We start from the raw sequence: 15,230 nt of genomic DNA, 5'->3' as shown, positions 1-15,230 counted from the left end.
TACACCGACCGCCTTCCGGCGTCAGCGATGACCTCATCGGTTACCATGGCAAGCCGTCAGGCACTGCTCGAAAAACCCGACTCGAGAAAGAAGTAAACAAGAGCGCCAGCAGCTGTTTCTTTCATTTTGCAAAAACCAAGACAGTCCAGAGCCAGACATTTACTCAATTGCCTGGAATGCCCCCGTTTGCTCGATCTTATCGCTTTTAGTTTGCTTTTATTACCTACTCTAGAACAGACAGGCTTACCCCGCTCCTCGTTACCTTGCTTTTCCAAAATGGCTCCTCCGACGGTCGACTACTCGCTCTATCTCGTCACAGACCCGCACCTTTCCCCTCCCGACACTACACTCGAAGAGCAGGTTGAAAAGGCAATTGCCGGCGGTGTAACACTAGTTCAGTTGCGCGAAAAAGATGCCGAGACAAAGGATTTTATCGAGCGCGCAAAGAGAATCCATGCTATGACACGTGCAGCAGGAATCCCGCTGCTCATTAATGATCGGCTAGATGTGGCTCTTGCTATCGATGCCGAGGGCGTCCACATCGGTCAAGATGATATTGGTCTGTATAATTTTGTATAGATGAATTTGCATGTCTACCTACTAATTGTTGCAGATGTTGCGACTGCTCGCAAACTACTTGGGCCTGATAAAATCATTGGACTGTCCGTCTCATTCGTATCTGAGGCAGCGCAAGCTGTCGAAGCAGGAGTTGATTATATCGGAGTCGGTGCAGTCTACGACACCGCTACAAAAAATCCAAAGAATCCCCCTATCGGAATATCTGGTCTGCGAAAAATTTTGTCATATCTTTCATCTGTGCCAAAATATATGCCTGCCGTCGCCATCGGCTCGTGCAATCTTCATACCACGCGTAATATTATGTATCTCTCTGCAGTTCCTGGTCGTTCTCTGGATGGTGTCGCGGTTGTATCAGCAATTATTGGAGCTGAAGATCCAAAAGAAGCGTCCTCAAAACTTCTCGCTTTGGTTAAAGAACCTCCATATTGGATGTCTGTGATTAACAACCGCTCAGCCGAATCAATCGTGCAAGCAGTTCCGGCCGTGATCAAAAAAGTATTCATAACTACTCCACTTGTGCACAACATCATCAATCGGGTTGCAATCAATTTTGCCGCGAATGTTGATCTCGCGATCGGCGCCTCGCCGATCATGACCGAAAACGAGCCTGAATTCAATGACATAGCGAGTATTCCCAACGCAGGTTTACTACTCAACATGAATATGGCGACAGAAGAAAAAGTCAATCTTTTCATTTCTGCGATCCGTGCATACAACGGACTCTCAAAAACAACTGTTTTCGACCCTATTGGTGCCGGAGCGTCGACTCTACGTCAGACCGCCGTGAAAACCTTATTAAACTCTGTTCATTTCGACGTCATCAAAGGTAACGAGGGTGAGATTTTTTCAGTAGCTGGTGAGGCCTCTTCCATGCGTGGTGTAGATAGCACTGCCAACTCGGCACTCGACAAAAAGGTTCACGTGGTTGAGGGCCTTGCATCAAAAGAAAAATCCATCGTCGTCTTAACCGGTGAGCAAGATATCGTTTCGGATGGTATATCGACGTTCATACTCTCTAACGGCCACGAATATCTGGCATCTATCACCGCGTCAGGATGCGTTCTAGGTTCTATCATTACCGCGATGTCTATCGTCTCCATAGAAGATCGCCTACTTGCCTCCATTGCTGCTATCTTATTGTACACTATCGCTGCTGAGCGAGCAGCCCAACAGCCCTCCGTTCGCGGACCAGGCTCTTTCATCCCAGCCTTAATCGATGAGTTATATTTGCTCGTCAAAGCTACGGCTGTTGAAAATGACACAGAATGGCTCAATGACGCAAGATTAACTCAGTATATCGTACCAACGTGATTCTCTCTTGGCTCTATCTCAACATTCCATTCGTTTATATATACAATTTGCGCTATTCTTTTTCTGATACATATTTAATAATTTATCAGATACATGTTCATATTATATATTCCTTCTAGAAACTTACAAAGAAATTTATTTATATAATTTCTTTATATTTCCATGCTCAAACGCCAGAAAACCATTTTATTGTTCAACCTCGAGACTACAGATCTCCCGCCAGTATTGCCTCAATTGCGGAATTAATGTAGTCTCGCTTAGTCGTCAACGAAATACCACCGAACCGAACCTCAAGCTCGAGCCGAATACTCTTCTTAGTAATTGTCATCAAGTCCGAGGTTCGGATAATTTCTCTGATCTCTGATAAAATTAAGTCGTCACTCGGCATCTCAATCGTACCTAGCTCGATCTCCCCCTCAGGGGTTACTATACTAGGACGTGAATATGCGCTATAACCCACTCCCGGCGCTTCCGGGTATTCTTGCAATAGTGTGCTCATAGGCCGAGCAGACAATGGTCTGCTGGATGCCGCAGAAGCGGATCGCCCAGCTTCTAGAGGATAATACGATGATACCATCGACATCGCATCGCTCTTCCCGTCCATCATAGTCTCATTCTCATACTGTTCCCAAAGCTCTGCCTGGAAATCTTCCCAACGCTTCTTTGGAATCATAGCTGGATCAAATTTGCCTTCTGCGGTAACTACCATGGTACCCTTCTCTCCGACAACAACTCGCGTGTTACCCCACGAGAAGTCGTCCATATGCCAGAATGAATACACTGGAACAGCTAAGCTGAAAACTGGAATGGCCAATATGTAGAAAAACATCCAGCCAATCATTTCCCATTTACGTCGTAAAATGAAAATGATCGCCTGCAGTCCATATACTGAAACCAAAATCAAAATCGAAGTAAGTGGAACAGAAGAAGCACTTGATCCCAATAAGTAAAACAAATAAATCAGATAACCAACTGTAACAGGCTGGACAATAGTACTCAATAAATCCAAAAACACTACAAACCGCATACTGAAACAGCAGAAGCCACATAATTGCGATAATGGCACTAACTCTACTAAATTGTGAACTGTAGAATTGATCCATCGACGACGTTGAGAAATAAACACATTCCACGTATCAGGTGCGACTGTCCTACACTGTGCTTCTCGAATAAACTTTGTTTTATAGTTTGAATGATATTTTAGTAGCAACGTAGTCAGATAGCGGTCTTCTCCCAAATGCAGTAGATTTTTCATATGCAGCGTGTCTACTCGGATTTCAGCGTAACTGTTGACAACAGCATTGCTCACAAATAAAGGCTTCTCATTATCAGCTGTTCGAATCCGGTACATCGAAAAGCATCCAGGCAGACATGTCACCGTGCCAAACAAGCTTTCGAATGCTTTCGCAAGATGATGAGAAATATAGTACTCATAGACTTGAATCATCGTAATTATAGTTTGCTTAGCGTTAGAAAGTGACGTCTCACCACAAAGAGCAATGATTTTCTGGTCATGTAAGAATGCAGAAACCATTCGTGTAGCAGAGTCAGGTGCCACCTCTGTATCTGAATGAAGTATTAGTTTCTATCAATCGACATATTACGTCACCTCAACATACCAGCGTCAACCTGTAATAGCAATTCATAAAACGTCGGACTTACTCCGATCACATTTCTGATCTGATGATACAATTCAAGTTCTAATGGACTCATCGGAGCATTATAGTGGACTCTGTTTAAGAAACGCATAAGAAGCATCTGAGAATCACGCTTACCGCGATTTCCAGGTCGACTGATTTCAGATGGTTTGCCAACCTTTACAATAACGACAAAAGGAACAATATGACCTGCAACCTCATATAATCCAGAATAAACTTTACCCATATTGTGTTGCTTCAATCCCTCGCCTAGGCTTTCAAAACTTAGCGGTTCAGGGTCAATTTCAGGCGACACACCCAGAATGTCGAGAACGATACGAGGAGTGGGCCTATCATTACCAGCTCCAATGATCATACCATCACAAATAATACACAGTAATTTTCGTTTATCATCATATTTTAAACGAGCTAATGAATCAATTGCTCGTCGCAGTGAATCTTCATCCTCAGTGTAGGCAGGAACCTGGCAGATGATAAACTTATCCAAATCTTCCGGAATTCTGGATTTGGAGAACTGCAAAGCAGCGAGAAACTTGACTCCTATCACAGACACTAAAAACAGAGATACAACAAGCAAGAAATATCTGGAAAATTGACATCGAACAGAATTTCGGTGATCAAGTTTACCAATATAGAAGAGATTGTGAAGACAAGCGTCCATTCGACTTCTAAGATCAGAATCTAGATCAAGTTCATCCCATTCTTTGGATATATCAGTACCTGCTCCCGACTGAAATATATCGACAACACTAGAATCCATGAAATCAGTGCTGATGTCTTCATCGGACAGGTCAACGCCATCCGGGGCTAAAAGTTGACGACCGCCTGCAATGTAACTGGTAAAATCATAAATATTCCCGTGTATAATTGCCATTACTTTGCTCTCGGAATTAACTTCCTTTTTAATAGTCTTAGCTGTGTATCCAACGTCCGCTTTCTTGTACGGTTTGAAATTCATTATCATCTCCATATACCAATCAGGCCGATAATCACCTGTGAACCAGCGGAAGTCATGATAGATCGAGTTCTCATCTGTCGTGTTCTTTCCCTCATAATCAAACGTGACTGCAGGGTGTATTGAGCCATTCACACCTTGGCAGAGAGCAGACACTTGTACAGGAAATAAAGCTGTTGCATCTGTACCACCGTAATCAAGTACATCAGTTTTGGAAACTATTGAAGGGTAATGACCTAGATATGTCTTGCTGAGATCAAATATCTGACCGCGGATAGCAACATACACCTTGTCAGTAGAGTCGTCTGAATTGTATGAAGACAACTCTTCTAACGATAAAACATGTTGAGTGGGACAGAGAAGACTTGGAAAACCGACTACCCTACCGTTAGTCTGGAACACAGAAAGTAAAATGAATACTCTCACTTACCGACAAAGAAGACTGTCATAAGACAGGCCGTAGCTATAATCATATTGATAGTGAGCTTTTCTCGCCAGGCAAGTCGAACATCAGGTCGAGGCATTTTACCCCAGCTGGCTATTAAACGTTCAGGAACCCACCAGGTATGCCATTTCACTAGGGCCAGCCATATTTTTCGGGCCCTGGACGTAGCTACCAGATCAATTTCTTCTTCATTTTCAGCAGTTATCTTCCCAGGTACTTCAATAGGAGTCTCGATATTATCAAACATATCATTCGTACCACTTCCGCCAAGTGTTAATACATCAGTTGACCGGCCAGCCTCTTCATATACATAAGATCCGAGACCGCTAGGTGAGTTCTCTGGAGGAAGCTGAAGAGTTGATCCAAACGGATTTTTATCAAAAGGTTCTAAAATTGACTGCCTTGTCGCTCTGATATAACTATCCGAAGGGTCCACCAGATTTCGCCAAGCGGTCTCAGATAGAAAAACACCGGTAGACCCAATCAAAACATCCCGATCACTCCAGGAATGATCTATAATAATTTGACGTACTTTATCAGCATCAGAGGCACCAATCATACTCGACTCATCCAGTCCAGAGAGGCCAAGAACTTCACCAAATGATAAAAATAAAGAAACATCAGTCATCTGGACACGTCTTGCGACATCTGATAAACCCAAAGCATGGACCTGGTGACGAACACACTTGACATCAAACTGATGATCAATTCGACGTTCATTCGGCTTAATGCAATGTACGAAGTAAGGATTTGAATTTTTGAATGAGGCTGTCATAACATCAAGAGCAGCACTGAATTGACCAGTTGCAGTGTACGACTTCTGTTCTTTCTCAGGAGGTGGTGGGGGTGGGGGAGGTGGTTGAGATGCAGCTTGTCTTTCTAGAACAGATTGCTTACGCAATAAGGAAGGCTGGCGTAGAGGCTTGGAAGATAATTGGCCCTGAAGAATAGTAGAATGCTGCCGAGGATGTTTTATGGCCACAACAGCTTTAGTGCCGCACAAATTTTGGAAAAAGAAAGACGATGAAGTAGCAAAAAGGTTCATGAGATCTCCAGAAATATCATCTGAATTTGCATCAAGAAGACGATCAACAGTATAGCTCACTTCTCCGTCGTAATGCTTGATGATGAACGATCCGGATTGCGGACTAAGCTCTAGTGCAGGGTTTTTCAAATATCTTTTCCGCATATGATCGAAGACAGAAGTCGGGGATTTAAACCGCCGAGTTTGATCATCAAGTAAAGGCAAGATTCCAGAGCGAGGTTTTGTCAATAGCTTTACAGTCTCGGTATTATCGAAATATTCTGCAGAAGGAAGCCGAAGATCTTCAATTTCGAATTGGTCTGTCATTCTTTGGAAGCAAGCATTGATCATGTAGTTGTAAAGCGTCTCATTTGCCGTATTATATAACAATTGATTTAATATCTCAGGGCCAGAAAGTGTCACTCCGAACAACTGAGGAGTGAAGCCCGGAAAATCAATTATTGAAATAGTATTATCGATGAGCGAATCATCCTGTGTGAGCTTGTCATTAATTGCCTCCATGACCCACTGTTCCGTCATAGCATAAAGAGTACGTGCAAGATCATCAGCGTGTGCACGAGCACCAACATCATCTAGAATAATAGTGACACGCTCCTTTTTGAACGATTTTAGTTTGTAAACCAATGCAGCTTCAAGATCATCGGGACGAACACCAAGAAAAGAAGCAATAATGGTCAAAGACGAACGATTCTTAACGGTAGCATGATTTTCGTCTCCATCGGATTCGGGACTTGCCGGCGCAAATTCTAACTGTCCAATATGAAGAATAGCCGCGAAAATTTGAGACAACTCGGCAATTTCAGTTCTCGAAAAATTAAGACGACGAAGAGCAGTTCTGAAATGTGAAAACCCCTCGTTGTCGTTGATTCCAATCTTTAATTGAGTAGGATGTCCGAGGTATCTATAACGTGTGTTCGGGTCGAGTCCAAGATGAAGGCGCTCAGATGGACTTGTACCGGCCAGAAGATAGTAAAATATGTGGAAGTTACGTTCGCCCGGAGGAACATGAGCAACTCTTTCACGATCTAGTCTGTAGGTAACAAATTTGGAACCAGTGAGAGCAGCATCAGAGTTATACTGATATTCGAGTAAAAGACCGGCTTTTGAAGATACCGGAGTAGACTGGTTTTTCGTAGTTGTTAGAGCCGAGAAGATAAATATAGCGGCTGATATGCGACTGCTGAGATCGCCATTAGTAAGAGAATGAAGTCTTGTCGAAACGAGGTTACGAAGTTCTGACTTTCCGGAACCGGACTCTCCGCTAAAAAAAAAAAAGGTTAGTATGTAGCTCGACATAACAGAGGCAGACACAGTATTCAGAGTATATGTGTGTTCGAAGAACCTACAGAAACACGATCAGCTGGGACTCTGCCCGTCTGCGTAGACGGTCAAAAGCGCGAGAAGCAAGCGCCGAGATCTCGTTGTCGTCAGGAGAAGAAAAAGTATTTATGGAAATGATAGTGTGAGATGATATGGAAGATATTGGCAGGCCATTATGGAATCTTGCGCCGAGATGAGCGGTTATACCCTGGTCAGTGAGCGCACCTGCTGGAAGCTGCGAGATATCAGAAACAGGCGGCATGACCGCGGCTGCACTTTTGAACTATCGGACGAAAAGTGCAAGCAACGTGAATATCCCTCAATTATAACGATAGAGTTAAATATCCAAAATATCCAAAAAAGATCGTAGAAATGACTGAAGATAAACGACTGGAAACGAGTTATATGTGGAAAAGTGAGCCTGCTGAGAGGGCCGATGCGATCCAATCCACTGAGGCGCGCGGAGACACTAAAAGCACTGAAAATAAACAAATAAGCGGTTTCTACTTTATATAGAGCAGCCGCAGCAGACTCAACGAGGTGGCGGTTGTTCCTGGCGATGCCGACCAGCAAATCCAAATATAGCAATTGGTTCAGTACAAGAGCGAGCAACTCGTAGCAAGGCAGTTCAAAAGTCTCGTTTAAAGCTCTCTAAATTTCGGAATTCGTTGATTGTATATCTTCGAGGCTGTCGGCTTGAGATTCAGCTGCAACAGGGTCCGCCAGACGCTCGCTAGTGAAGAAGCTGAACACGAGAACAGAGTGCGGCGGAGAAACACTAGATTCGGGTAAACTGTAAATATGCACCGCCACAAGGCTCCGCGTCTATACCGCTGGGACATGTTCCTGCGAGATCTAGCAACAACTTGACTGGTCCTTCCGTTGGATATCTGAGGTGCGTATTTTAATCTCGCAGAAATCTGCTGTCTGGGGTCTTTGTTTCCAAGGGCTTTGGCGTTGATTTATTGAAGTCGCATTTATCTGGCTCCGGAGTGCAGAGTTCTCTATACCGACCCTCTAATTCCAATACATATCCCGAAGCAATCATTGGGACGCGTTTTCACAGCACTTGATACTTGCTGATATCAGCTTTTTCCAGTTCGACAATCAGAGAATATACAGCATGGACTTCACTCTAGCGACCTCGATTGCCCAGCCGTCTGTGAATAATGTTTGTTCCTCCATGCGAAAATGGGCCGAGGATAACCTTCCGGTCCGCCTTACCTCGTCTGTATTGATTCTCTTCGATGCTTTCAATCTTTCGTCCTTACCCGATTTCCCTGCGGAAAAAGTCAACACCGACGACCAAAATTATCCCTTTCTGGCGGAAGTATGGGAGCATGCTCGCCGGCGAGCAGAGGACCAGACAATTCTTCTTCTCAATCCAGAGATTTCCCCGTCTGCTCCTGCATTTTGCGCTCTTCAACAACTTCTTCCTTCATTCCCAAACATCCCAGATCCAATTTTCTCGACTCTCAGAGTTTTATCTCCATTTTTTGGGCCTGGCAGATCATCTGTCGCTCTATCCGTTGAGATATCGCTTGATCTCTCCGGTGATGTCCTTGCTACTCGACTACGGCTGGCTGATGACAAACCAGATCGCGCTCGCATACAGTCAATTGTTGCCTCTGCCTCTGCATTTGCCTATCTAATCCATTCAGCCTCACCCGCAGAACAAGAGACACTTTCACTTCAGAATTCAATTGATAAATATATCGTATTTTCTGAAAACTTGCAACATAGACTTCCTCCTACTCAAGCTCAAGTCGATTCCTGGAGACAAGCACTGTTAGAGTGCTCCCTGACAGGCACCTCTGCCTTGGGTTCAATTTTCGCTATTATGTCTGGCATCTTGCTCTTGGCGAATTCTGATCCTGATGACATATTTGAAGGTGCTTCTCTGCTAGGTCTAAGCCCAGAAAAGTTTGATCCTGACTCCATCATTAATGATTCCTCAAAACGGTTTGATATTATTCACTCTGCTTACCAGTCTCTTTTGATGGCTGTAGTATCGACACTCAATAACTTTCTTTCCACTATTGATTCTTCTCAAAACGTTCTTGAGACCGATGCCGTCTGTGCTGTTGTGTCAGTAGTAGACGCCCCCCTGTCATATCGGCCCCTCTCTCTAAAGCCCATTTTTGAATCCGACCCTTCAGAAGGCTATATTTCGTCAGAAATGGTTGCAGATGGCATCAATATTCCTCAGACACCTTTGTGGATTACACAGACTCTTAAACACCAAGAGCCTACGTCTTCTCTCATTAATACATTTGCTATAGATTTGACTAGCCTGGTGGAAAGTGATTCTCTGCTCGCTCGTGATCTGCATTCCACTTCATTCAGCATGAGTTCACTTATTGCCTCGTCACGAGTATGGCATATGATCAATATAGCTACTAATGATCCCTCTGGCTCCCCATATTCTCCGGGCAGTCTTAACTGGTCTCAGTCAACGGTGATGGCCCAGATTCGATCATGGTTCTTTGTTAATTGGCTCCACAAGTACAGCGCTACTGATTTCACTGCTGATTTCAGTATTGATGAATTTATCGATAGATACTCGTCAATCTTGCACTCTAGTGGTGTTGATCCCAGTTATCCATATGCATTAGAGACTTGGGCGCAAACACAGCGTGGCTGGGGCGCCGACGGTTTTTTCCATGGGAAGCAGCGCATTTGGCTGCGAGAGGATGTTTGGAGAACTCTCGAGGGTGAATTGGATGGCATGCTTCTCAGCCAGAGACAAATGCCTTATGGAGTTCCTGTGCAAGAGTTCTACTCTTCTCCTCCCGAACAGTCGACTATAAACGCTTCAATGTCACGCGATAATCTGCTTGGCTATTCACAGAATGAAGATTTGACCATGATGGGTTCTGAATTTGCAGCGAATGATCCTGAAGCGATTGGCAGAAAGGTTGAAGTTGTACAGACAAGTCGTAAGCGGAAACTTTGGTTGACGGTTGTATGGGCAATGTCGTTTTTCGTTCCTTCATTCCTTCTGCGATATATTGGACAAATGAAGCGGCCTGATGTTCGAATTGCTTGGCGCGAGAAGTTTGCAATCTGTGTATTGATTGTATTAATGAACGGCTTTATGATTTTTTATATGAGTATGGGATAGAAAGATGGTCCAGGAAGTTATGTGCTAACCTTCTGCTAGTCTTTCTGGGTAATTTGATTTGTCCTGAGTATGATAAAGTGTGGACCGCACATGAAGTGTCACTGCATTCTGGTACCTCTGATTTTTATGTCAGCATCCGTGGGGAAGTATATGATATTAGTAAGTTATGAGGGTGTAATTTAGCTTTGAATCTTCATCATAACATCTATTAGCTAAATTCTGGAAGCTTCAACACTCAGACACTGATATAGAAACCTCAAAGTCAACAATGGAACCTTTTGCCGGTCTTGATTTAACTGAATATTTTCCTCCTCCGCTAACCGAAGCCTGTTCGGGCCTTGTGAGTAATGATGAGGTTTGGCTTTTGCCAAATAATACGCCGACCTACTCTTCAGCCATTCATTATTCAGGTCCTTATAAGCAGTCTGACGAAGATTCGAAATTATACAAGATAACGTGGATGGAAAAGGTTTTCAAGCCCAAGATCAAGCAGTATTACAAAGGTGGTTTGGTGGTGAAAAAGAGCGTTTTTGAAAGCTACGGGAGCGATGGATTCAACAATTGGGCAATCATTGATGATTCTATTTATGATCTGACTGATTACTTTAACACAATCGATACATATTCAAGTGACGACTATGAATTTATGAATACTGACATTTCTGATCTGTTTAAGGATTATGCTGGTGAGGATATCACTGAAAAATTTAATGCACTCTCGGTCAGCAGCACAACTAAAAGTGAGCATTTGACTTGTTTTAAAAACGTATTTTATGCTGGAAAGATAGACTTTCGTAAAAGTGCGAAATGTCAGACTTCGAATTACATTTTATTGTCAATTGCTCTTATTCTTAGCTCAGTGGTTATTGTGAAGTTTCTGGCATCATTACAACTAGGGTCTAAGCCAATGCCCGTACTGCAGGAAAAATTTGTGATTTGTCAGATTCCTGCCTATACCGAAGGAGAAGAACAACTGAGAAATGCGATTGATTCTCTAACTGCACTGAAATACGACAATAAGCGGAAACTTCTATTCATAATTTGTGACGGTATGATTACGGGAGCAGGAAATGACTTGCCAACTCCGAACATTGTCCTAGACATCTTGGGTTCTGATCCACGACTTGATCCACCTGCACTTCCTTTCAAGTCGGTAGGCGAGGGTTCAAAGCAATTGAACTACGGCAAAGTTTATTCTGGATTGTATGAATTTGAGGGAAATGTTGTTCCATACATTGTTGTTGTCAAGGTCGGCAGTCCAAGCGAAAAGTCACGACCTGGAAATCGAGGCAAGCGTGATTCCCAGATTCTGCTTCTTGATTTCTTAAATAAAGTTCATTTTCAAGCCGCTATGTCTCCATTTCAGCTCGAACTGTTCCACCAGATTAACAACGTGATTGGAGTTGATCCCGAGTTGTATGAATATGTGTTGATGGTTGATGGTGACACGTCGCTTGCTCCCGACTCTTTGAATCGACTTGTTGCTTCTTGTGTTCGAGACAGCCGAATAGTCGGCACTGCAGGTGAAACAAGTTTGCAGAATGAAGATGATAGCTGGTGGACAATGATTCAAGTTTACGAGTATTATATTTCACATCATCTTTCAAAATCATTTGAAAGCTTGTTTGGTAGTGTGACGTGTCTTCCAGGATGTTTCTGCATGTACCGTATTCGGACAGCAGACAAAGGTCGGCCTTTGGTTATAGCCAATGAAATTCTCCAAGAATATGGAGATGGAAATGTTAACACTTTACATAAAAAGAATCTATTGGCACTGGGCGAAGATCGATATCTTACGACACTCATGACGCGGCATTATCCGAAGATGAGATTCACGTTTGTCCCCGAAGCACATGCACAAACAGCTGCTCCTGAGACATGGTCGATTTTGCTTTCTCAGCGTCGCCGATGGATCAATTCAACAATCCATAACTTGTTTGAGCTGGCGTTATTGCCAGATCTTTGCGGATTTTGCTTGTTTAGCATGCGATTCATTGTCTGGGTTGACTTGATTGGCACACTGATGCTTCCATCAATAGTAGTATATATTGGGTATCTACTTTATGTTATTATTTCGAAGTCAGGAGCTTTCCCTTTGATTTCGGTATGTATGATCGCAGGCGTGTACGGTCTCCAAGCACTGGTTTTTCTTATTCGGCGGCAATGGCAACATGTAAGTTCAAACGGGAGTGAATATGCGTTAATGTAAGAGAGTTGCATATTAACCGACACTAGATTGGCTGGATGATTATTTACATACTTGCCTACCCTATTTATTCGTTTGCGCTACCTGTATATTCATTCTGGAACCAGGATAACTTTAGTTGGGGTAATACGCGTATTGTTGTTGGAGAGAGCGGTGACAAGCAACTGGTAGCTGTTGATGACGAAGGTTTCGATGAGCGAAGTATTCCACTGCAAACCTGGGATGAGTTTGCGGCGATAAATAATCTTCCAGGTCGGCAGCGACCCCAAATTGCAGGTTTGAAGGAAAAGCCCTATGCGACAGTTCACGCCAACCAGGCAGCTGCCGAGGAATCCTACGAGATGGATGACATGCAATCTATTTACTCTGGCCATCCACCTAGGCCCGTGTCCATGTACAGTGGACTTCGCGGGGGAGCACGAGCGCCGCCTTCGATACATCCAGACCCTCGAAACTCGTATCAGCGTCCGGCCTATACGCAGTCATACATTCCCAGTGTCTACAACGCGCAATCTGTCCAACGGCCCGGATCACGGCTTGACGGATACAATGGCTCCTCGATGGATCGACGGATGTCAATGATGTCGGATATGACGTTATATCAACAGCAGCAAGCAATGTTGCAGCACCGTCAGGCTACAATGCATCAACTAACAGAGACCATGTATGATAATTCAATTGCTGGAAAACCCAAATATTTATAATTTTGAATTTGACTTTTTGGATTTATTTGATAATTATGTCGTTTAATAAGGATTTTATTTTTGATTTTTCAAGCCAGTAGCAAATAGGTCATGCCGTGTAGGTGGATTTGTCCTAGTCTCCTTGAAACAGTTCGTACAATATCTCTAGCAATGTTAAATACAATAGAGTAGAGGTAATTCAAGATAACAGTAATGGATTAATAAAGACAAGAAATAGATCAACAGAATTAAGATATATTATTATCCATTGATTAGTGACAATATATTGATCACTGACACTTCAGATCATTCTGCGGCTTGCGACGGACTGGACCTATCTTGTATTAACATTTCTAAGGATAAATCGGCTTTATTAAATAACTATTGCGCGGACTAAACAAACGGAAATGTTAATGACCGCCGGTAGTAGGTAATCCGATGAAGAGCTTGAACGAGTCATAAATGAGCCACTGCAAGCCGGTTAAAGTGCCGAGCATAACTATACGAACAGGTAACCCATTCCAGAGGCCCGCGAATCCGATTCGCTTATATATTCTACCAGATACTTCTCCAAGGGATTCTTGGGCACCTCTTTCGGCGTTGATTTTAGAGACCATTACGTCCGCAGGATGGGAAACGATTGCGCAAAAGATGCCGGCGATGTAGCCGCCGAGGAAAGATACACCAGTTTGGCCGAGAACGGAGTAGTCACTTTTTTTACCTGGGAGCAATTCGTATAACTTTTCTACGGTGGTTTCGAACGTCGAAAACTTGACCATCGTGTACGGTACCTGTCGGAACCAGAGCGGTGCTAGACCTTTGTAAAGGCCGCCGTAACCCTCGGCCGAGGTAATTTTCTTGAATCCGTCGAAAACTGAAGAAGCGAAAGGTGGAATCGTGGTCTGGGTACGGACCTTGATGGCTTCCCATGGGCAAAGAAATAGATCGGCAATGAACTCGGCGCTGGCAGACGCGCCCAGATAGATCAAAGTCCGGTAATCATAGGCTGCTTGAGCTCCGACTAGGACAGAATATGTCTGCTTAAAGTACTCGTATCCGCCGTATTTGAATGCTCCTTGAAACTATTATAGTTAGACAGGAATCCCAAACAAGTATATGCAATACTTGAGAAAACAAGATTTTCATTACCGAATATCCAATGAAAGTTGCGCCGACTCCGGTCCAAATACCTCCAATACCTTCTGAACTAATGATTTTTCTCCATCCCTGGATGTTGGATGTGTACAGTTTTGGATCGACCTGGCGACGGCATTTTACGAGATCAAGAGGCGTAACGAATGAATGCGTCGGTCCGCAAGCTATTATCGATTAGTAACATGCTAATCAAATATTCAAGATTATTCACATACCTACAAGGCCACCAATAGCACAAGCGCCATAATAGTCAGGAGTGTAGAGCTTGATACCAGGTTTCACTGCTGTCTCTGCGGCAGACGAAATCCAAAAGTCCTTACTAGTCCTTCTATCTTCCGGACCAGCCGGTGCTAATGTCTTCGCGACGACGGCAAAATTGCTCGCAGGGAAGAGCTGCATGATTTGCTCAAATTAAATGTTGATCTCTGATAATGAAGAACTATCCACAGAGAAAGGTGAGCGGGAGATTTAAAAATCGTAATATGTGCTCGAATACAAGAGAAATTGAAATCTGAGATGATCTCTAATCAAAATCACGCAGGAAGTCTCCGCAAGACAGCTGTCGACCGAGGAATTGGACGTCGTATTTATTAGCGTTATTCTTTGATCCGGTAATAGCCGGGGCTTTTGATTCAGATTACAATTTTTTGTTACTACGTCCCGGATTGGCCGGGTTTGATAGCCGCAAATCCGAGGAGGGAGTGAAGTGTGCAGCTGATTGATTGACATGTTATTCAACTACTTTTTTA

General features: G+C 43.6%; 4 protein-coding genes across 4 annotated transcripts; 2 read left to right on the top strand and 2 right to left on the bottom strand.

The window, feature by feature from the left end:
• Positions 1–104: 104 nt before the first annotated feature.
• On the top strand, positions 105–2,038 carry V1516DRAFT_707836 (Hydroxyethylthiazole kinase family-domain-containing protein). The gene is made up of 2 exons (XM_066924182.1): positions 105–559; positions 614–2,038. The coding sequence occupies exons 1-2, from the start codon at positions 277–279 to the stop codon at positions 1,888–1,890; spliced, it is 1,560 nt and encodes a 519-aa protein (XP_066776789.1). The 5' UTR covers positions 105–276; the 3' UTR covers positions 1,891–2,038.
• Positions 1,794–8,048, bottom strand: V1516DRAFT_677019 (chitin synthase-domain-containing protein). Its single transcript, XM_066922516.1, has 4 exons — positions 7,340–8,048; positions 4,934–7,254; positions 3,510–4,880; positions 1,794–3,456 (listed from the first exon to the last, which is right to left on the bottom strand). The coding sequence occupies exons 1-4, from the start codon at positions 7,573–7,575 to the stop codon at positions 2,096–2,098; spliced, it is 5,289 nt and encodes a 1,762-aa protein (XP_066776788.1). The 5' UTR covers positions 7,576–8,048; the 3' UTR covers positions 1,794–2,095.
• A 388-nt stretch (positions 8,049–8,436) lies between these two features.
• Positions 8,437–13,347, top strand: V1516DRAFT_686209 (chitin synthase-domain-containing protein; the record flags this gene model as incomplete). Its single annotated transcript, XM_066923654.1, has 4 exons — positions 8,437–10,426; positions 10,477–10,596; positions 10,650–12,610; positions 12,673–13,347. The coding sequence occupies 4 exons, from the start codon at positions 8,437–8,439 to the stop codon at positions 13,345–13,347; spliced, it is 4,746 nt and encodes a 1,581-aa protein (XP_066776787.1).
• A 33-nt stretch (positions 13,348–13,380) lies between these two features.
• V1516DRAFT_677015 (mitochondrial carrier domain-containing protein) lies at positions 13,381–15,075 on the bottom strand. The gene is made up of 3 exons (XM_066922515.1): positions 14,697–15,075; positions 14,476–14,645; positions 13,381–14,408 (listed from the first exon to the last, which is right to left on the bottom strand). Exons 1-3 carry the CDS (start codon positions 14,878–14,880, stop codon positions 13,737–13,739), a joined length of 1,026 nt encoding a protein of 341 aa, XP_066776786.1. The 5' UTR covers positions 14,881–15,075; the 3' UTR covers positions 13,381–13,736.
• Between the last annotated feature and the right edge of the window lie 155 nt (positions 15,076–15,230).

Source organism: Lipomyces oligophaga (genome assembly GCF_038497815.1).
Source record: "Lipomyces oligophaga strain CBS 7107 unplaced genomic scaffold V1516scaffold_5, whole genome shotgun sequence".
Taxonomy (NCBI): Eukaryota; Fungi; Ascomycota; class Lipomycetes; order Lipomycetales; family Lipomycetaceae; genus Lipomyces; species [Lipomyces] oligophaga.
This window is presented reverse-complemented; position numbering and strand designations above follow the sequence as displayed.

Excerpts from the sequence above, each read along its gene's own strand:
- V1516DRAFT_677015 (XM_066922515.1), bottom strand. The coding sequence starts at position 14,880 with ATGCAGCTCTTCCCTGCGAGCAATTTTGCCGTCGTCGCGAAGACATTA. Across the intron at positions 14,646-14,696 it reads TGCTATTGGTGGCCTTGTAG|CTTGCGGACCGACGCATTCA; the intron begins GTATGTGAATAA and ends AATCGATAATAG. Across the intron at positions 14,409-14,475 it reads CAACTTTCATTGGATATTCG|TTTCAAGGAGCATTCAAATA; the intron begins GTAATGAAAATC and ends TAACTATAATAG.
- V1516DRAFT_707836 (XM_066924182.1), top strand. The coding sequence starts at position 277 with ATGGCTCCTCCGACGGTCGACTACTCGCTCTATCTCGTCACAGACCCG. Across the intron at positions 560-613 it reads CATCGGTCAAGATGATATTG|ATGTTGCGACTGCTCGCAAA; the intron begins GTCTGTATAATT and ends TAATTGTTGCAG.
- V1516DRAFT_677019 (XM_066922516.1), bottom strand. The coding sequence starts at position 7,575 with ATGCCGCCTGTTTCTGATATCTCGCAGCTTCCAGCAGGTGCGCTCACT. Across the intron at positions 7,255-7,339 it reads TCCCAGCTGATCGTGTTTCT|CGGAGAGTCCGGTTCCGGAA; the intron begins GTAGGTTCTTCG and ends TTTTTTTTTTAG. Across the intron at positions 3,457-3,509 it reads GCTATTACAGGTTGACGCTG|ATACAGAGGTGGCACCTGAC; the intron begins GTATGTTGAGGT and ends TACTTCATTCAG.